At 49.7% G+C, this 20,372-nt stretch overlaps 5 protein-coding genes across 5 annotated transcripts, besides 1 other annotated feature; 1 reads left to right on the top strand and 4 right to left on the bottom strand.

Moving 5' to 3' along the window:
* Positions 1 to 20,372: part of a sequence feature (contig 1.61 483..865047(-1)) that runs on past both edges of the window.
* ANIA_03613 (endo-1,4-beta-xylanase A) lies at positions 1,501 to 2,249 on the bottom strand (the record flags this gene model as incomplete). The annotated part of the gene is made up of 2 exons (XM_656125.1): positions 1,501 to 1,900; positions 1,972 to 2,249. 2 exons carry the CDS (start codon positions 2,247 to 2,249, stop codon positions 1,501 to 1,503), a joined length of 678 nt encoding a protein of 225 aa, XP_661217.1.
* ANIA_03614 (uncharacterized protein) lies at positions 6,856 to 8,980 on the bottom strand (the record flags this gene model as incomplete). The annotated part of the gene is made up of 5 exons (XM_656126.1): positions 6,856 to 7,206; positions 7,536 to 7,705; positions 7,824 to 8,442; positions 8,495 to 8,765; positions 8,859 to 8,980. The coding sequence occupies 5 exons, from the start codon at positions 8,978 to 8,980 to the stop codon at positions 6,856 to 6,858; spliced, it is 1,533 nt and encodes a 510-aa protein (XP_661218.1).
* On the top strand, positions 9,686 to 12,884 carry ANIA_03615 (uncharacterized protein; the record flags this gene model as incomplete). The annotated part of the gene is made up of 2 exons (XM_656127.1): positions 9,686 to 9,691; positions 9,741 to 12,884. The coding sequence occupies 2 exons, from the start codon at positions 9,686 to 9,688 to the stop codon at positions 12,882 to 12,884; spliced, it is 3,150 nt and encodes a 1,049-aa protein (XP_661219.1).
* ANIA_03616 (putative quinol monooxygenase) lies at positions 14,196 to 14,557 on the bottom strand (the record flags this gene model as incomplete). Its single annotated transcript, XM_656128.1, has 2 exons — positions 14,196 to 14,482; positions 14,536 to 14,557. 2 exons carry the CDS (start codon positions 14,555 to 14,557, stop codon positions 14,196 to 14,198), a joined length of 309 nt encoding a protein of 102 aa, XP_661220.1.
* On the bottom strand, positions 15,036 to 19,502 carry ANIA_10448 (uncharacterized protein; the record flags this gene model as incomplete). Its single annotated transcript, XM_050611490.1, has 1 exon — positions 15,036 to 19,502. The coding sequence occupies one exon, from the start codon at positions 19,500 to 19,502 to the stop codon at positions 15,036 to 15,038; it is 4,467 nt and encodes a 1,488-aa protein (XP_050467516.1).

The following is a 20,372-nucleotide window of genomic DNA, read 5'->3' as shown; positions in this document are numbered from 1 at the left end:
AAAGCATCAGGTTTTGAAATGCGCTGCGGAAGTTGGGAGGGTGAAGCTATGCGCACATAGTCAACTAAGGAGCGATTGCCTCCCCAATAGATGTTCTTTCTAATTCTTGAAGGCTCATAAATGTCAATGGCAGTAGTGGGCTAGGCCAAACTTCGAAAGGCGGAGGATTAAGATGTTTCACATGGGCAAAGGGGAGAATACCAATCCCAGGAGACAGCTGATTCCATAACGAGAACTCTGTATATACGTTTGGCTCCGGCAAGCCATGGTAAGTCCATCCAGTCAGTAGACTTGTCATCCTTGCTGCCGTCTTCTGGTATCCGCGCATGGATAACACTGACAAGACGCTTGAAGGCAGCCACAGCCTGTGCTACATCTGCAGCAGTATAATGATGTATCACTCAGGGTCTGTCAACCCCTCTGTTCAGTTCGGCCGTAATTCGGCCGTAACTGCCTCGACTTGCCCCTTATTAACTATCTGAGGTAAGCATCTAGCCCGGATGCAAAGGCAAGGGCGCAGCTGCCTGGTGTATAATTATAGTTGGTGATGAAGCTTGCTTCATGGTCTTCTGATTCACCTGAAGAAAATAATAGAGCATGTGCTTAGGGCTAAGGCTATTTAAGTGGAAGGCGCCCTATAAAATCCCTTCGTATAGCCTATACCTAGGTAGGGTCTGGCCTGCAGAGTCAGGGCCTAGATTCGCAGCAGTGGATCGCGGCGGCAGATCCTGCCAGCCCTTCCTAATGCTTTAGGCCTAGGTAGCCTGCCAAGAGCCTACTCTGGCTCTCCCCATGTTAGTGTCTTTTAGTTCTGCTCGTAGACCGTGGAGTCAGGTGGTGTTCGGTGGGATCTGGATGTCTCCAGCTCAGAGGGATTGTTTTCCGTAACTGGATGAATGCACACTGTGCCTTCAAGACCAGCGGATCTTAGACTGATATAGTTAGGTCTGATTAGCTTGGGATAGATCTAAAATAGGAAGCTCAATGTAAGATTACTCAGAGTATGTATACTGACCAGCATGACTCAGTTGGATTAACAGGTCACTATGGTCAGACTCCACAGCTTAATCTGCCTGGATTGCACCTATAGCTAGCCAGCTCGTGACAGGTATTGGCTAGTATATATTAGAAGTAGAGACTATTTTCCTCTCAGCAGCCTGCTACACAATCAAATACAGTTAACTTTTTAGTTACAAAGTTCTTCCTGCAGCAGTGCGAGTTCCAGCTACCATACAGGCATTCGCCAGAAAAGCCCTATATCTATCGAGTTAGTACTAGATTTAATACTAGATTTATAATTGCCAGGCTACTCCATGTTATTGAGAGATCCTGTTTAGTAAAACTCTCCTGATATAGTTCTTGGCTAAGCATATTGCTAGTAAGAGAGTTATAGGACTTCGAGTGACAGTATAGCTGAATACCATATCAGAAACCAGAGATGACGGCAGCCCCGTGCAGGATCAAGGAAGCGCGGACAAAGGTCCTGACTTCGCTACAGAACTAGTAAACAGTAATAGAAGCCGACCCACTACTCTGGTACCCCTCCGTTGCAACAATCTGATAGTTATGGGTGCCCAGCCTCATCCCCAGGGCCGCCCAAGCATTGAAATGGTTGGCCGTAGTCACAGTCCCGCCCGTCCGCTTTGACTGGCGGACAGACCAGAACTGCTCGAAGGTAGCGGTGCCTTCGATGGACGGTGCATTGTACCGGGTCGCGGTGTAGATGTCGTACGTTGCGCCATCAGAGTACACGGTGCCCCGGTGCTGGCCGCCACTGCCGGGATTATACGTACCGTATGACTCGACGATGTAGTACTCGATCAGCGGGTTCTGTGTCCACCCGTATACGGCGAGGTAGCCGTTGCCGCTGGGGTTGAAGCTTCCGCCGTAGTTGATGGTTCTGGAGAGATTGGTTAGCAGGGTTTGTATGCGAGGTGAGATTGCAACTGCAGTTCTTGGGTATCAACGCACCTTGTGCTCCCGGGGTTCCATCCTTTTCCACCAACGAAGTTTCCGACGTTGCTCCACTGCACTGTGTATGAGCCGCCGGCACCATTGGTGTAGGTCACATCGCCGCCACCGTCAGTCCAGAAGGAGTAGTAGTAGCCGTTGCTCCAGCCGGTGGAGCTAGGGGTAGAACGTTCGAGCAGGCTTGCCTCGCGTGCGGCGAGGTCTTCAGACCCGACGGGCGTAGCGAATGCCCCAAGGGCAGCGCAACAGAGAACTAGGAGAGATTTGAAGGAGACCATTGTGCTGATCCTGTCAGTTGGGTTGTTGGAATCTGGGAGCCGGACAGAAAGGAATGCTACCTCCTTTATAGGTAGTGTCCGGTTAATAGCCTCTGGATCAGAAGTACAACGTCTCCCCGTGAGAGGGCAATCAGCCTGTTTCCGGCTCTTTTGGTTATAAACTCCTGAATAGCCATTCGTTTTCCCAGATAGCGTAGCAGCAACTGCAAGCTGTGCATGTGCTAGAGCCCATGCGGGCAAAGAAAAACCCCAGACTAAACCCAGTGGACCCCGATCCGCTCCACAAACCGAATTGCTGAATAGCCTGAATGAAGAATCTCTGCAGAATTCTATTGCTCCTTGTTCCAGTGGGAAACGGCGCCGCTTGGCACGCTTAAGTATCATGGTTCAGCTCCGTTTCAAATAGAGGCAGTTCCGGCGACTGTTCTAGACCCGTGGGCCAAGACGAGTCCATCTGTCTGTAATGCTATCGGAAGCTATTGGATGGCCCCTGAGCATCAGGTAGATGAGGTTTCCGGCTCTCAATCAGAGTTTAGGGCAATCGGCCGGTACACGTTCAATGAGAACTCCAGCTTAGGCATAGATGTCCTACCATAGCCACCGCTAGACCACTTACTGGGTACTACATTTTCGGGGAATAATGATCAACGCCACTTCCAGGAAACTGCTTAACTCTCCTACCTACATTAAAGTCATCTAGTACTATGTGCAGGTAGTATACGGTAACAAGCAATTTCAGTAGGTACTGCCTACAAACAATACCTTGTAACTTGAAGCCTGAGGTGTTCCAAAAATCACGGTCTGTTCCCGCAGAGTCATGATTAGTACTCAAGTGTATCCATGAAAGCATCCGGCACATCTCCAGCATTGCGTCTAGTGGCCAGTGGGTGAGCGTTGGCGCTGGCGTTGCTCGTCTAGCTGAGGATGGTAAGCGCTCACCAACAGCATATATCATATCACTATCCCAATACGCTCGTCTGAGCGGCTCTGAAAGAAGTAAGTGCTTTAGATTCGCTGCTGGTATAATCTGAATAACTTTCAACGCTGCCGGGAATGAGTATCACGTCAAATACATTAAGCGCAACCCTGATAGACTTGTACGTCTGCATGCTGCATGGTAACAAAATACTAATGGAACACTATCTCCTGCACTGGACTGATAATAATCAGGTTTACGGAATTGGAAAAAGGAATGGAGACATAGCGTTTCGTTTAGGCCTCCTACCTATGTTTGGGTATTACAGACATTAAAAAACGTCACAGGCTTGCCACAAGCGATGTATGTTCGTCTAAGCACACTTCTCTATCTCGGTATTTTCTCTATCTTGACAATAGACCTACTTGTAGGAGGCACCTTCTGTTCCACTCAGGTTTGTGTCAAACAAGACGATCCCCACCAGTGCATCGCGCACACGGCCTTGCGGCTGATGATGTACATGATTGTACAGTCAAGAGCTCCCCTGTGTCTATGCTGTATGTTTTCGGCGGCCCACGTTGCTGAATTTCTACAGTACGGTTCTTCAGTACGGCCGTGCGCAGAAGCCGAAGCATCTCAGCAACGCCAGCTTTCATATCCGCTATCTTGGCTGCCTAGACCCCTGGCAAGAGTAAAATTCGGGGAGACGGTGTATCTCCTCAAGACTCTCTTGATGACGCACCCGGCTCTTAGCGGCCTGCGCGGGAGTCACTCTATCAAGTTTTGTACTGCTAGAAGGTATCACGGTGGGATCCGCGCCGGCCTTCAACAGCATTATAACAAGATTGACTTTGCCATTTGCTGCAGCACGGTGTAAAGGCATGCCAATTCGTCGTCAGATGCAACATTCAGATCTAGACCCCTATCCAGCAGGAATCGAGTCATAACCTCGCTCTGCGGTACGCGCGAACTACAGCGTATAAGAGCAGGCTCGGTTCTAACATTGCGCCGTATGCAATATACAGCTCGAGTAGGGAGGTGTCTAGCTCCTGGGCGCTTATGATCTCGCGGCCAAGGGGGGATTCCTCTAGGCCCGCAGCGATTGGGGCCTGCGCGAGCTTCCAGCAGTAGAGGGACGCTTCCATGATTGCGGAAGATGCTATTTTTGAATCAGTCCAATACCCTGAGGCGGGTCAATCAAGCCTTTGAGCTGCCGGACAAATGAACATACGGGAGAGGTCTGGCTCGCCATCAGAAGGCCTCCGCGAAGGGGGATTGCTGGATGTGGAGCGCTTCGGCCTCATGATGAGTTCGGAGTGCGTCGCGTTGGGGTTCATGCCACGATCAAGAAAGAGGCGTACAATGTGGGGGTTGCTGTTCATCTGCTCCGGGAAGAGAATGTGTTGTCTCTATTGTAACTGGGGCGCCAGCCTCAAAAAGTGCTGTCACGATATCGACGTGCCGCATTCATGTTGCGAACTGGAGGCCCCCTTGTCGAGATCTTCAACAGTTAAGCGCCCGGTCACGATGGTTTTCTTGGTGTCTGAGATTTCACCAGAGTCACACGCATGGTGAAAGGCATCGTCAGGCTGAGTTGTAGCAAGATGTCGGCGCTACTTTGAGAAAGATGCATGCAAGCAGAATAGAATTTTACGAATAGACTTGCCTTCTGGTGAGGGGCTTTCAAAGCAACTGTTGCTAGAGCCATCAAGGCCTAGAAAAAGAAAAGTCAGTATAAGCTCGAGCAGGGTCGTTGAGTGCTATGAGGGGCATACCCCGCATCACATGTCCACACAGCCTTGTGACAGTCTCATTTTGACCGATTGACTAACGGCATAGGGCCCCTAGATCGGATAGTCGATCAGGGCGTCCCTGGGGTTATATTTGGACTTCTTGAGCATGCCCAGAGTAGAAAGGCTTGTTCGGTTGCTACATAACTCGTAGAAAAGAAAGTGATTGACAGATGGACAGAATATAGGATCAATAGCCTTTTAGCCATCTGTTCAACTGCTATAAAGTGAATAATAGATATTACGTCTCTAATAGCCTCGTCATTAGCTTGGCCATGATGGGGTCCCAGGGGTGAGACAAGACAGTCCAGCCTTGTACCCCTGTTTTACCCTCACTATATTATGTAGTTCCTCAAGTAGTGCTTTCAAATATCGTCTGACTTAGGCTTTGTAAATTATGGTGAAATTATTAGTTGGCTTTTGACACGATGTCACCCTAAGGGGCTCTAGAGGAAGCCGTTCCATGCCCTAACTGCTAGCGTGAGCGCCAAAGGGTCTACCATTAAGCGATGCCTACAACGCTAGTATGTAACCAGACTGGGTCTGAGTTATCGGACTATTGCACGCTTTTGTGCTATATTCTAATGCGAACAAGATGAGGAAGAACAGAGATACACGTCTGGGGACCCCTCTTTATGGAATGTATCACAATCTCCATTATTGGTAAGATAACTTACCTCATTGTCCCATTGGTTGGTAGGAGTAGTGCTTGAATGGCACTTGCCCACTTTCTTGTCGTCCGTTCTCCGTATTTCTTACGGCAGTGGCGCTGATAACTAACTTTGCGTCGGCGATCTCGCGCAGTATACCACAGACGGAGTTTGCCTCCCTCTCCAGCCTGTCCCGTCCTAAAGAAGAAACTTAACAAAGCAGAAGATATCTAGCACCTCAGTAAGCCCATATCCCAGTCTTTCAGGCTCTGTCACTGTCGTGGGCGATTCAGCCAACAATGGGGTCCCGGTGTTCCGCGTCCCCGGATATGGAGGCCAGCCTCAAGTCTGCGACAGCACTGTGCGGAGGCTGACGATTTGCTCCACAGTTACCAGCTGCAACGCACACCGACGATAACGTACGAGCAGTACCCTGCTGGCTTTGGATTGATGGGCCTTCCACCCGGAGACGGAGCGCAGCAGATCGCAGTGGCGTCGTACGTTAAACCGCTTGCCGACTCGGCCGCCTGAACCGACTGATTGCGTACAGTCCTGAATCCAGGTTTGTCTAAGGCATTTTGTTATAGGGATACCATGGACACCTGCTTGCCTTCGAGCTGCCCTACGATGCGTACAAGAACCCATATACTCCCAACAACTGGACGTCCAAAGACCGCGCAAGCTCTGGCATGTCATCTATAGCATTCCTGACCTCCGAGGGCCGAGGTAGCCAAGCTAGCCAAAGGCTGTGGAGCTTTGTTCATCGAATACAAGCGACCTGACGCCTAATCCGTACCACACCCTACCAGGCGAGTCCTAAACCCAGACAATGATGGATGCTGGCGGGTCGTTGCTGAACAAGGGAGCACCGTCATTGCCGTCAAATGGCAGCGCTGGCGCGTCTCTGGACTCTCAGTCATGCGCTCAAACTCCAGCTCTGCAAAGCTATCCTAGAACTTCGCCGCCAACGCTCTCGGCTACTACCTCTACCTATACTTAGTGTCAACGTCCATAAACTAGCTCCAGCTGCAGCTGATAATAATTATTATTATTTAATAGTAATAATGAAATAGACTTGGTTACAAGAAATATTCTATAAATGACAATTCAAAGCTAGATTATCTTTGAGGCGTCTGGAGGCTGGAAAGCTACGCTACTTCTAGCTCGCGAGTCAGTTCGTGCCATATGCTCTGAATTGGCCTTTCCAGGACAAACCTACTTTGACATATCATTCAATTCCCAGACCGTGTCTACTCGCTTAGCCCATCCGAATCTTCCGAATCTTCCTCCTCATTCAGCCGCACCGCCCGTCGATACTCCTCCAACCGAGTCGCTTGACCGATTTCATCCCACACCAAGCGATCCGACATCTCAGCGAACCCCCCAGAAGACGAATCGGACGGTAAGACGAGCCTCTGATGCTCCATGACAGTCCGATCCACAACCCCATCGGCAAAAGGTGTGGTGACAAGTAACTTGAAATGTGGACGCAACGCAGGATCTTTAACGATCTTGTCCAGGATGTCCATCACGTCCCAGAGGTCATTCAACCACGGACCATATTCAAATCCCGTTATACCGTCGATAATACAGATGACACTCTGTTTTTTTGGGAGTTGCTCAATTAGTCGGCGGAAAGTATGGCAGAGCGTATGCAGGGATTGTGACAGAATCTCATCTGCGGACTCTTGGGTGCAGATAAAATCCAGATTGAACTTGTGCCGGCTGCAAAAGAGAAGCTGGAAGATTAGACTCCTAATTAGGCCGTTGGGTCCAGTGACAGCGCCTTCGCCACCGATTTCATGGAGACCGCAGAAATGATGGAGAACAATGGCGTTGGTATTCTGGTGGACGCTGAGAACGAACAATGCACACAGAAGTGAAAGGGCAGAAAGCTTCCAGGCCCGACGCATTCACAGTTTCCGTTCACCCAGAGCACATCCGAGGATTGGGAGGAGAACCAGTGCGAAAATCTAGGGGACTGGAGAAGTTGCCTAGCATGACTCTGTGCCGCGTCGTCGAATTGATGCTGTTCCTTGAGCACGGTGTCAAGATCCTCCAAGTGCTGACGAAAGTAGACCCCCAGGCTTTGCATCAGCTCTGTTTCGGACAGCCAGTGTTGTGGATATTGGGTTGGTAAGTGATTCTTCGGCGGGCGTCCTGTTGGAAGACTTCCCCCAGTCAATAGAATTAATCCGGGAAGGATTGGCAGGCTTACCAGAGTAATTGGAAATCAGAAAGTTGAACAGGTGATTCATGATATCCAGGCTATGTTGGTCCTTGCGATTCATGCTGCCGTATTTCTGGCCCAGTTCTATCGCCTCGGTGGAAACCTGTCGTTGCAGTATCGGGTCGGGACCATCGTCTTTGCTCTTTTCAGCATTCTCCTTGAGACTTTTCATGTCACTTTGGAGTTGTTGTAACTTCTCATTGAATTCGTGCATCGCCTCCGCAGCTACGACAACGGTTTCATACGTGCCCATTCTAATCTTGTCGCGAACCAGGTCAAGGCATTCCTCGAACTTCGCGACCTGGATCGAGACCGTCCTCAGGATTGTATCAATACTCTTTCCTCTGAGGCTGGAGCCGAAGAGCCGTTCTCTCAGTCTGCTCACGCGGTCCCAGAACCGCGTATCTGAATTGATACTGCCATTCAATTGGACAATCAGTTGGGCTAGAGCGCGCACCACCGTCTCGTAGAATGTGATTGCGCTGTGCCTGACATCCTTGGAGAAGGCAAACTGGCTCTGTTGCCTTGAAGCTTTGTTAACAAGCGCTGGGATGTCATGAAACGCTTGCAAGATCCTCTCGCGGTTGTCCGCATTTCTCTTTGCGATCTATATATGGAAACGTCAGGTCTCTGCAAAGGGACAGGATAAGAGCACTTACGCTGAAGATCATCCGCAGACCAGCACTCAGCACGTTGAGCCCGTTGTCTGCGGGCACCAAGTCGCACCAAGGGGCTATCTCGACGGAGTAGTCTCCAGCCGCGCGTGCGAATCTGCGCAGCACATTTGCCGGTCCAGTCGCTTTCTGCTCATAGACCCTAACAGCAGCTTTGAGCTCTGAAAGGACATCGTCAAAGGTACAAGTGTTGACACTAAAGCGCAACGCCTCTTCGGCTGTCGCATTGTACATTTCCAGCGCTTCTTGAAGGTCTCTTTGAGGTGTTAGCAGCAATCATACTTGTAATGATCAGGAGCCAAACCTAATATCTGGCAGCGGCACAATCTTCTCTAATTCTTGATCATACTTTGCAGGGGCTGTCAAGGCTTGGTGAAATTCCTTTCCACTTTTTAGGGTAAAGTCCGCAGCAATTTCCTTTTGCTCTCGCAGACCGTTTCGCGGATCTAGCTTCCGCCAACGATCGAGCATCTTGGTAAGTTTCAAAACTCCCAGGTTATGTGGAAGAAGCCACAGTAGATCTGGTCGGCAGGCCCGAGCAGAAATATAAGCTTGCCAGTGCCATTCCGCTACCCCCTGCGGCCGGTCCGTACTCGAGTATTTTGGGGCCAGAAGGCTTGTAGCAGTCAGATTTTAGTTGAAAGTAGCAGCTGACTTTGATTGGAGACACGTAGGATGCGGCTACAGTGAGAAAGGCTGGGTGTTGGCGAACCGCACGGCTTGAGCCTGTGATCCAGAGAGGGGGGTGAGGCTCCCAACCCTACTTGTCAATTAACATAGCCCAGAATCGTCTGTGTGGTCCCCATTAGGTCTGTGTGGCCCCAAATATATATGCCATATCTAACTGCCATGGCCCACTGGCTTATAAAGAGGCCCTAGATGTGCACTGTGCATGTTTGCTATATGCTACACGCGAGGTTTGTCACATGCATACCCCCAACATAATACCGGGCTTTAGGGCCCGTGGGGGCTAGTTGATCCTATGTTTGCGATTATTCGGGTTGCTACAATCCTTGTAACTATATTGGGAGGACAGGCTTACTGGAATAGTGATGTCTACGGCGGAGGGGAGTTGGCTGGTCATGAACCAGGGGCTGTGCTGGGATCAGCGGCTTTTTTAATCCTCGATTATAATTATGTGCCCCGGCCAACGAGCCTTTCAAGATTCCTTGTAACATGTCAGTAAGTACGCTTTCCTCGATTCTACAGCCCTAACAGCTTCTTCTCCCAGCAGAGCGCCATGGCTACCACGGAGCCCACCCACGGACAGGCCGACAGTGTTGCCAGTGTCGAGAGCCCGGCCCAGGATAACCCGGGCCCCAAAGACCATTCTGACTACACTCGGGCACTCGAGAAGCGACTCAGCGAGTTGGAGTCACGGCTGTTGAATGTCGAGCTACACAGCAAAGAATCGGTGAGCAAGCGCGTAATCAGCGGCGACAACCCTGAAAGCGAACTCGAGAATGCGGCAAAAAGTCCTTCAGACGACGACGCAGGGCCTGAACCAGAACAGCTCCCTGTCGTGCGAGAAATACGCAGGTTGAACTGGATCAACTTTGTAAACCGTTTTCCGGACCAGAAGGATGCAGCCCTCATTGAACTCCTCATGGCCCCGCCGTCGTTAGAAGATGAAGAAAAGAAGGACAGCCTCTTCTGCGCAAAGCTGCAACTGGTCGGCGCCGAGGAAGCGCAGCAGCTTATGGCAACAATGCGAGAGCGTAATGTCTTTCGATCGGATGCGTACCTTCAATCTGTCCGCATTTCATCCATACCACTGGCCCGCGAGCTTGTGGATATCTTGGGCTCGGACGATGATATCACAGCCCCCCTAATCTTTAGGCGACCATTTGCACCATTGATCTATCATATCGATGACTTCAAGAAGAAGCTGGCCAAGTTGGAAGCAGAGCTCGAGAAAACGACGGAAGAGGATGTTTTGAGCATATTTCCCTCGAGCGTGGTGCCTACGCAGACTGCGATGACTGCCTCCGAAAAGGCACGCGCTGACCGGACAACTCTTGCTGGTGATTTTCGATACCTGATTCAGTTCCTGGAGCGGGAAATACTGCCGTTCGCAAATCTTTTTGACAGCTCCAGTAAGCCTGAGACTTCGAGCAGGCACAGAAAAACATGTTTCCGCGATTTGTGGCATCTGTTTAGGGTTGGCGAGTATATCTACAACCCGGCTGCAACTTTCTCTTTCCAATCGAACCCCAAAGCAGTTGTTAACGAAAGCGGTGACCAGAAGCTATGGAAGCTGTATCGGAAACGAACAGTTGGCAATGATTTTGAACTGAAATGTTACCGCATTGACCATAATGGCGAAGCCTATGTCTGCATTCCGACTACATTCACTATCAGTTATTTCAAAGGGGAACAGGACATTGTCAACCTGACGGTCTACCCGCTTCGGTTTGCAGAGGACCACAAAGCCCTCCTACAGGTATACAAGGAGTCGGGCCAAAAGTGCAAAGAGTGCATCGAGGCCAAGTTCCTCTTGCACACCGGATGGGCTCTGACTCCCGAGTCCCAGAGCTCGTTGCAGTACATTGCCAGCGATGTTATTCTCGACGCTGGTGAGGCGATGAAACTCCATTTCAACTGGAAGTTTGATTCAAAATACCCCAGTACAAAGGAGTGGGATAGAGGCTACCCGTATTATTTGTATCATGTTTTCTACTGGAGGTTGAAGGACCAAAAAGCTGTCTCCTCGAACATCCAAAATGCCTGCTGGGTGGACGACTGGGTGGGCCGCAAGGAGAAGATTGACTATTGCGAGCGTGTGGACTCTTTCCTTTCACACGGCATCAACGGCCGGGAGAAGGAATATCAACTCAACGACGATGACATCGTGCTATTGCCACGTCGGCTTTTCGCCTATGTCCTCCAAGAGCGACGGTTTGTGGCCGTGGAGACTCGAAACCTCTCAAGCGTGAAGGACTCTACAAGTGGCACATTTGAGAACTTGGTGATCAATCCGGACCATATGAGCTTGCTTCAGTCCCTCGTGCATTCCCATTATATGCGCAAGCAGATACAAGATTCCGGTCGATACAGTGTCAACCAGGACATTGTCCACAACAAAGGACGAGGCCTGGTTATCCTCCTTCATGGCGTCCCGGGTGTTGGCAAGACCTCGACAGCAGAAACCATTGCCCATCAATGGAAGAAGCCGCTATTGCCGATAACCTACGGGGACCTCGGACTATCGCCATCGAACGTTGAGAGCAAGTTGAAGGACGTTTTTCGCCTTGCTCAGCTTTGGGGCTGCATCCTTCTCTTGGACGAGGCAGATGTCTTTCTCTCCGAGAGAAAAGCAACGGATCTCGAGAGAAATGCTCTTGTTTCCGGTGGGTTTCCTTCACATGGTGCAGAATCATCACTAACAGTCAGCGCTTTCACAGTCTTCCTGCGGGTCCTGGAATATTACATGGGAATCCTCTTTCTCACCACCAACCGCGTAGGCACTATTGACGAGGCCTTCAGGTCCCGCATTCACATTAGCCTCTACTACCCTGACCTTGGTAAACGCGAGACCAGGAAAATCTGGAAGTTGAATCTCGACCGCTTAAGAGCCATCGAGGAAGAGAGGGCTGGCACAACTGGCAAACCGGCTCTGACAATTGACGTCGATGGTATAAAGAACTTCGCTCTTGAACACTACAAGTCAAGTCAACAAGGTAAAGGCAGGTGGAATGGAAGGCAAATCAGGAACGCATTTCTCGTAGCGTCAGCGCTCGCCCGCTACGAGAAAGAGCACCCGGACTCAAAGTCCCAGCCCTCGATCAACACGTCGCCGTACAACACGTCGTCTTACGACATTTCAGCAAGACACTTCAAGGTTGTGGCAGAAGCTGGGGTGGGCTTTGACAAGTACCTCTACGAAATCAAACGCAAGACTCCGGGAGAGCAGGCCCTCTTGCATGGTTATCGCATTGACTCGGTCACCCATAAGTCGCCTCAAGAGCCTGGCAGCCAGTTTACTGCAGGCCAGGGGGGTATACCTCCAAGCAACCAGGGTCTCTTTCCCGGTCAGTCGAGTCCATCCCTACAGGGGCATTATGATGGCCTCCAAGCCCATAATCCTGGATCCCGTCAGTCTCAAGCTCAATTTTCTCAGTATGGCTATACAGCGGACGGCTTACGCAGCCAGCCTTTCGTACCGCACGGCCATGATCCTACTTTCAATCGTTCTCCGCAAACGGGATACGGCCAGGAGTTTGGAATGGGGATGGGAATGAGGAATGAATATAATCTTCAGCCACCTCCAGTGACTTCAAGCAAGCATTCTTTTAAAGGTTCTCCCAGGGGCACTCCAAGTGGATTTTCCGGCACCGCTGGGCATGGAGATGATGATTCTGATTCTGATGATTGACGTGATGCGCAGCATTTGTTACTGTTTGTCGATAGCTGTTTTTCGTCGTAATCACCTTAGTGTCGTTTAGCTATTATTGCTTAAATTCTTACTTAGTAAATCCAATAGCACAATCCGTCAATAGCTGCATGTCGAAAACGCCACTTTGCACTCACTGAGCCAGCTGGCCGCGAGAAGGCTCAGACTTCCCCTCCTTGAGCCGGTTCCCCCAGTCCACCGGCCACCTAGCCTACCCCCTGATAATTTGACGTATGTAACCTCAAACATTGCAGCACACCAAGGCCCGTTCGTGAGCTGAATCACTACCGAAGAATATACAATTGGGTGGGTCTGTGCACTGCCGATCAGAAAGCTGCCGTCCATGGCATGGACGAAACCATGATACACCACCAGCTACACTAAGGTCAACCTCTGGTGATTACAGCTATATTCTCAGCGGCATTGGCTCACTTGGCATTCTAGAAGACAGTTTGGACGGAAACCAAAGGCCTTTTACAAGGACTGGCTGACTCAGAGCCTCCGTCGGGGGAAACCCGATCCTTCACGCCCAGTGGTCGTATGTAACATTAAGAGAGCAGAAGGGAGGTTGGGCGTGGGCGGCGGAGGGGAACGGGGAGGGGAAAGAGGCTAAAGCTTCAGGAGCGCATTTGGCTTACAATAATGCTGATATCTATTATACTAATGGGGAGCCCATAGATTTGACAAGGGGGATACGACTAGTGGGAGAGGGCCCAAGCACTCATTCCTGGTCTATACCTCCAAATAGTCCAACAGCCTTGTGAACAGAAAGTCTGTTTCGCTGCCAGAGGTCTCCATTTTCTATTCATACCACGTTTTAATCTTCTGAATTTCGTAACTTGCCCTCTCGCCGCGATCAATAATGTACCAGCTCGCCCATCACGGTAGAACTAGCTGGCCCGAATTTCGCGTCCATGCCATAGTTCGCTGCAGCGAAATACCTACTACCCTGAAGCCCGAGCTGGGCGGGCTAGTCCTCTAGAAATGGTCTCCCCTCGTTGACCTTTCGCTGGCCCAGGCGCCTATACGGGCCTACATAGCTGCGCTGCAATGTTTAAGCGCCATCGCTCAGGTGGGCTATTGAGTTCAGACCAAAGAGATGATGCAATTGAATGTCTGTCTAATCTAGCAACGGTTGTATCCAGCCTAGCACGATGCCAAGAGGAGGCATGTTAGCACATGCGGAGTATATATGGACGCAGGGGTGTCAGAGCTCACCGCCATTGACTTTCCGTAAAAGTAGGTCCCAGACCTAGAAAAAAAATGCAAGGCAGGAGCAATATTTTTTTTAGTTCACTCCTTCTTCTCTTCCAGCTCCTCAAAGCGTCTAAGGTCCATAGGCTTCTCCAACAACGGAATGACGTAGGGATCGAAAGTCTTCCAGTAGGGGTTGTTCAAGTGGTAGGTCTGGGAGCCTTCGTTGAGGTAGCGCTCAACGATACAGAAGTCCTGCGGGTCGTGGACCGACTGCATGACGTGCCAGGAAAGGGTCTCCTTGTCCTTAGAGTAGACGGCGGAAGCTTCCTGGAGCTTGGCGGATAGCTTGGAGATGCTCTCCTGGTCGGGCTTGGCCCTCATGTCTGTGGTGAGCGGATAAGTTAGCTTTGAAGAAACGGGAGGAGCGATTACGCACGGACGACGATAGTGTAGACCATTTTCGGTTTATAATGGTCGGTTTATGAAATGATAAACGCTGATAATCTAGAGGTCGACTCGAGGAGCTGTCTGCGACTCAAAGAGAGCCCCTCCGGAGTTCTAAGATAGTCCGCTCCGGTGGGGTATACCTACACAATTACACATAGATTCTGCCGTGGATATTAGTAGCTAAAGGTGGAGATTTCTGCCTATAAAATCATACCACTGGGCCGAGATAATTCTTACACAGAGTAGAGGCTAGCAACTAACTTGCCTATACATCTCTCAAGAAATCTACTGCCAGTTCTTGGCCGGGGCGCTGACATACGCGACGACTGGGGCTAGGGCAAGTCCAATCACGGTGGACACCCCTCTAACAAAGTCATATGGTATCCTGATGGGAGGGTACTTCGAGTGGTCGACTTGACTCATTAAAATCAGGGAGGAGTGAAACTCATTGCGATTGGGCTGTATGCTATCGTAGCCTGTTTGAATCTCCTACAGCAAGCCCTTAGCTGCTAATACAACCACTGTCTCACCAATGTCGTAAGTCGCTTGTTTCTCCCGTAATCTCCTCTTCCTTCTTTGTTTTTCTCTCATAAATAATCTTTGCTGCAAGCTCCAGGGTATCGACGCAATCGACGTGGATGGAGTGAGAAGACTCGCTGCGCTAGTTTCGTTTCGTCTGTGCACTCTTACATAGAGTAATGAGTCCAGTTTCTTGAAGAAAAATATCTCGTCATTCTCCAATTCGAAGCTTGGTTCTTTCAAATTATGAAATATGACTGCTGTTTCGAGAAGTAGAGTCGTGTTTGTCCAGTTCCGAAGCGGCCCACTGCACTTTATCGTTTCAGTTTCGAGACACTTCGACGAGATGTACGCGAATGTGGCACAATCATCAGAGTCGGCGAGTATTCGCGCCCAAGAGCTCTGCTTTTCACATGGTATTTTGAAGCCTCGTAGGAGATCATGTTCGTGAGGCCATGAAACCAAAAGATACCTTCCTTCCCTATCGATTCCCGTGTGTTGAAGCACATTGAACATCTTACGCAAAATGCCCAAGGTATACTGGTACAGTTGAGGAGTGAGCAACCTGAACCAGTCTTTAAGATTGCCTCCCTTGAATGAATCCACAATGTTGTAATTCATCTTGAGATCTTCCCATAGTTCTTGCTGCTCATTAGTGTAGGTAGCGGTAGCAAACGTTGGCAGCAGATCAGCCACCATCTCTCGGAGGGCGACACGGCGTGCAACACTCGTGCAAAAGCTGACCTGAAGGCCCCAGAGGTCATCCAAGAAAGGGATCAGCATTTCATCGTCTTGCTCAAGCTTGGACTGTTTTAGAGTTCTGCCATGCATTTTGCACCAAACACCGTTGATCTGATATAGGACATAGTTGCCAGCCTGAAACCCAGACTGTCTCTGGTTAAGCTCCCACCATGTTGGATACGTACCCAGGGGCTCAAGAATTGTGGATGACTTGGCCCAGTATTGGTTTTCGTCAATCGTGCAGAGCCCATTGACTGTAACCACTGCTCCTATCACTACTTTGTGACGCCGCTCCCACTTGATAGGAGACCACTGTTCGGCCGCTACATCTTGGCTCCAGTGGTATTTTCGACCGTCATAAGTAATGAAACCACCCCCCAACCTGATCGCGTACGGCAGGTTGTCCAAGCGTCGGGCAATGACCTGTCCCGGACCCCAGGTATCAAGAATGTCCTCAATACTCGCGAGAAGATCATGTTTTGGCCCAGTTTTTTCGACAGAATCTTTTGTCTCCGCGGAACGAATCCTGAACGTGAAAACTGGAGACTGAATCATTTCACCCATACAGGTGAGATTGGTTAAGCTTGCTATGATCTCATGGTATCGACTGGGAGACACCTCATTTCCTGAAAGCACATAAGTAGTTTGCAGAGTATCCAAGAAGAAGAATTGTATGGGCCCCATGTGCGCTTGAAAGTACGATAGAAAACCTAAAGAGAGGAATTGAATCGCTAGGCAACAATAGTTGAAAACACAGTCGACCGTGTCCACAGGGATATTTCTTGCCGTTTGTGTAAGAAGTTCAAGGATCCGCTCTGTGACTGCTCGTATACCGGCGACGTCTGTCATTTCAATGCATTCGACGCTCAGAAGGCGCCGTAACTCAGTTTTCATCTGTACGATGAGTTCAAATTCCATACAACACATCTCAACCTGGTTAACTGATGATAGTTGCGGATTGGGCTGGTCTTCCGGAAATCGTATGATGGTGAAGCAGTCGCAGCAGAGACCTGCCGATTGAACTCGACCAGCAGCAGAGGAAAGGCGTTCAATGATGCGATACAGCCTGGAAATAATAGAGTTTCCATCCAGATCATGGTCATTCTCATTTACAGCGTAGGAGATAATAGCAACCGAGTTCTGTTCTTCAAATTTGACGGAACCGGTGCGACTCCGAAGCTCTGGTGAACCAGGAGTAATTCCAGCAAGGCCACAGAGTTCTTGAATCTCTTGGACGATCTCTGTCCGGCTCACGGTCTCTGTAGTCAATAATTGGCCCTGAGAGAGCGGTCTATTGAAAGAGAATTGATGAGCACAATCTCTAAGGTGCAACCCATGTTGTGGCTCAGCCTCCTCGTAAGAATTTGGCTCAAAATTAATCCAGGGAGAGTCTTTGGCGTTTTCAATCAGAAGCTCTGCAATATCGTCAACAGAGTACCCTAGTTTGTAAAGTTCCTCTATCCAGGCGTATTCGTCCATTACCGCCAGATCAGATCCCTTCCTTAACAACCTTCGGATGTTGTCAATGTTTTGTGATTCAATAGCTTCCTTCATCGTGTTGGGAGTGTGAGAGAGATGTCGAACACTGTCCTTATAAGACCGGAAAGGCTTTCCACCCATGAGATATTCCATATCTAACTGCTGGAGCATCCGGGCCTGGTCTACATCTCCCTCATCTTCCTCGTCCTCTTCATCCTCTCCGTCCTCTCTGCGCTCTCTGTCATCTCCATGATGTTTAGAATCCTTTTTTGTCTCGAAGTCCGGCATGACCACCGCCTCCGTCACCGTCATGCCTGGGTCATGCAGTTCGGAAATTGAGGTGTTGTCTAACTTGTTGGCTAGTGATCTTAGATGTCGATTCAGAATGAACTGACGATCTTCCTTCTGCGTGAGTAATAGCTGAGTGGTTCGGAGCTGCTGAAGATCTGGGTTTGGATCACAGAGCTCGCATATTAACTCGGTCACTCTATTAAGCGAAAGCCAATTGGCAAAGCGAAGTGCCCGTCGATGATGAGGATTTTTGGCTTCCAATCTGAGATCCTTGAAAAGCCTTCTTAGGATATGGTCATGGTTTCTTGTAAAATGCGCTTTCCCAAATTTCTCAATGGCTCTTCTGTAATAAGCTTGAAGTTCCATTTCCTCAAATAATGCTCGTGCTACTCTTTCGGGGACAGCACGTTGGGTCTCGTAGAGTGACCCCGAGGAGGTCGTGCTATCATGAGAATAGGCTTCCGACATGATAGATGAAATGATAGATGTTTCCGAATCTGTGTCCGAGTCCTGCTCCAGTTGCCATATACGAGCATCCTCTATTTGCCGTTCAAGCTCCTTAGCTTCAGCAAGGCGTCCTTGATGCTTGTATATGGAAGCTAAGTCCACCATGCTATTTAGCGTAGGAGGGTCTACCTCGCCCAGGCCTTTTTTTCTTGTCTCAACCACTCGTAGGTGTAGTTCTTCAGCCTGCCGCCATTGACCTTGTCTTAATAGCACAGACGCGAGGTTTGCCATAGTAGTCAAAGTGTTCGTATGCTCCGGGCCCAGCACAAGTTTTTGGCTTTCCATTACCTGGATGAACAGCTGTTCTGCTGTCTTCCATTGGCCTTGATTTTGGTAGGTTGATGCGAGGTCGGCCATGCTGGCCAGAGTGTCAGGGTGCTCTAGACCCAGCACTTGTTTCTGGGTATTCAAAACCCGTATAAACAGCGCTTCCGCTTCTTTCCATTTTCCTTGACTCCAGTATGTTGATGCAAGATTGGCCATGCTGGTCAAGGTGTAAGGATGGTCTGGCCCGAGTACCTGTTTGCTAGTCTCCATTACCTGCACACCAAGCCTTTCGGCTTGCTTCAATCGACCTTGACTTCGGTATGTTGATGCGAGATTAGCCGTACTGATCAGGGTATCAGGGTGCTCTGATCCTAGCACAGTTGTCTGAATCTCCATCGCCTGTATGAACAGCTCTTCTGCTTCCTTCCATTGGCCTTGGTTTTGGTAGGTTGATGCGAGGTCGGCCATGCTGGCCAGAGTGTCAGGGTGCTCTAGACCCAGCACTTGTTTCTGGGTATTCAAAACCCGTATAAACAGCGCTTCCGCTTCTTTCCATTTTCCTTGACTCCAGTATGTTGATGCAAGATTGGCCATGCTAGCCAGAGTGTCATCATGGTCTGACCCGAGTACCTGCTTACTGGTCTCCATTACCTGCACACCAAGCCTTTCAGCTTCCTTCAATTGACCTTGATTTCGGTATGTCAATGCAAGGTTTGCCATGCTTGTCAGAGTATTAGGATGCTCTGGCCCTAATACCTGTTGTCGGGTCTCCATCACTTGCACCTCTAGCCATTCCGCTTCTTTCCATCGCCCTTGATATTGATATGTTAATGCAAGATTGGCCTTGCTCGTCAGAGTATCAGGATGCCATGATCCTAATACCTGCTTCCGGGTTTCCATCACTTGCACCTCCAGCGCTTCTGCCTCTTTCCATCGCCCTTGGTTCCAGTATGTTGATGCAAGATTGGCCATGCTTGTCAGAGTATCAGGATGCCATGACCCTAGCACCTGTTTCCGGGTTTCCATTACTTGCACCTCTAGCCATTCCGCTTCTCTCCAACGCCCTTGAGATTGGTATGTTGATGCGAGGCCAGCCATGCTGGCCAGAGTATCAGGGTGCTTCGGTCCCAGCAACCGTTTCCGGGTTTCCATCAATTGCACCCATAGCTCTTCTGCTTCCTTCCGTCGTTCTTGATTCCAAAATGGTACATTAGTATATGCAAAGTTTCACCGGCAGGTGGTGTACTAACCTCCTTCGTTCCGAGGTCCCCAATATTCCAAGAAAGCTTTCGCCGCCGAGGCTCCAGTCACTGCTGCATATGCTTGCCAAGATATGCTCCTGTGACTGTCGGCATAGTCACATATGCCTTTAATAATAAGACACGGAACATCATCACGTATTCTTGCTCCCTCCGTCTCGAATGCAATGACCTCCTCCGTACTAGCAATGGCGTCTCGGTTCCGCCCTGATTTCACCACTGTGTCGGTGGAGGCGACTGCTCCAATATGTACGGACACTTTGGCTGCTTCAAGAGGCTCTCGACAACGTATCACTTGACTCTTGTCACAGCCAAGATCATCACAATCTTTTTTCAGTGCGGCCTCACAAATATTATCTGGCGAGTCATTCTCCAAACAGCAGCACCCAGTAGAAGAAGCATTCCCGTAATGCTTGTGAAGATAAGAAGCCTTGAAAAGAGCATCATTGATTTGTGGATGGTGCCACTTCTTGCTTGCCTGCTGAAGTGTGTGAACGTATTGCTGTATCTGGTTTTGAAATTCCTTGCAAGCATTGTCACCACTAAGGCCATCCAGAAGAGTTCGAATTTCTTGACTTGGCCGGCCTAGTGTATACTTAACACCAGCCTTCTGTGGAAGACCACCGGGGTATCGTTGGCCAAATGTGTAGTTAAGCACGGCGTCACCAATCACAACATCGCCTAGATATACCTCTCGATTATTTGGTGTTGATGGAGCCCCTCCACAGATACCAACAATTAGAACAAGCTCAATGCCCGTGTA

This window comes from Aspergillus nidulans, chromosome II (genome assembly GCF_000011425.1).
Source record: "Aspergillus nidulans FGSC A4 chromosome II".
Lineage (NCBI taxonomy): Eukaryota > Fungi > Ascomycota > Eurotiomycetes > Eurotiales > Aspergillaceae > Aspergillus > Aspergillus nidulans.
The sequence above is the reverse complement of the archived record's forward strand: the minus strand, read 5'-3'. Positions and strand labels throughout refer to the sequence as shown.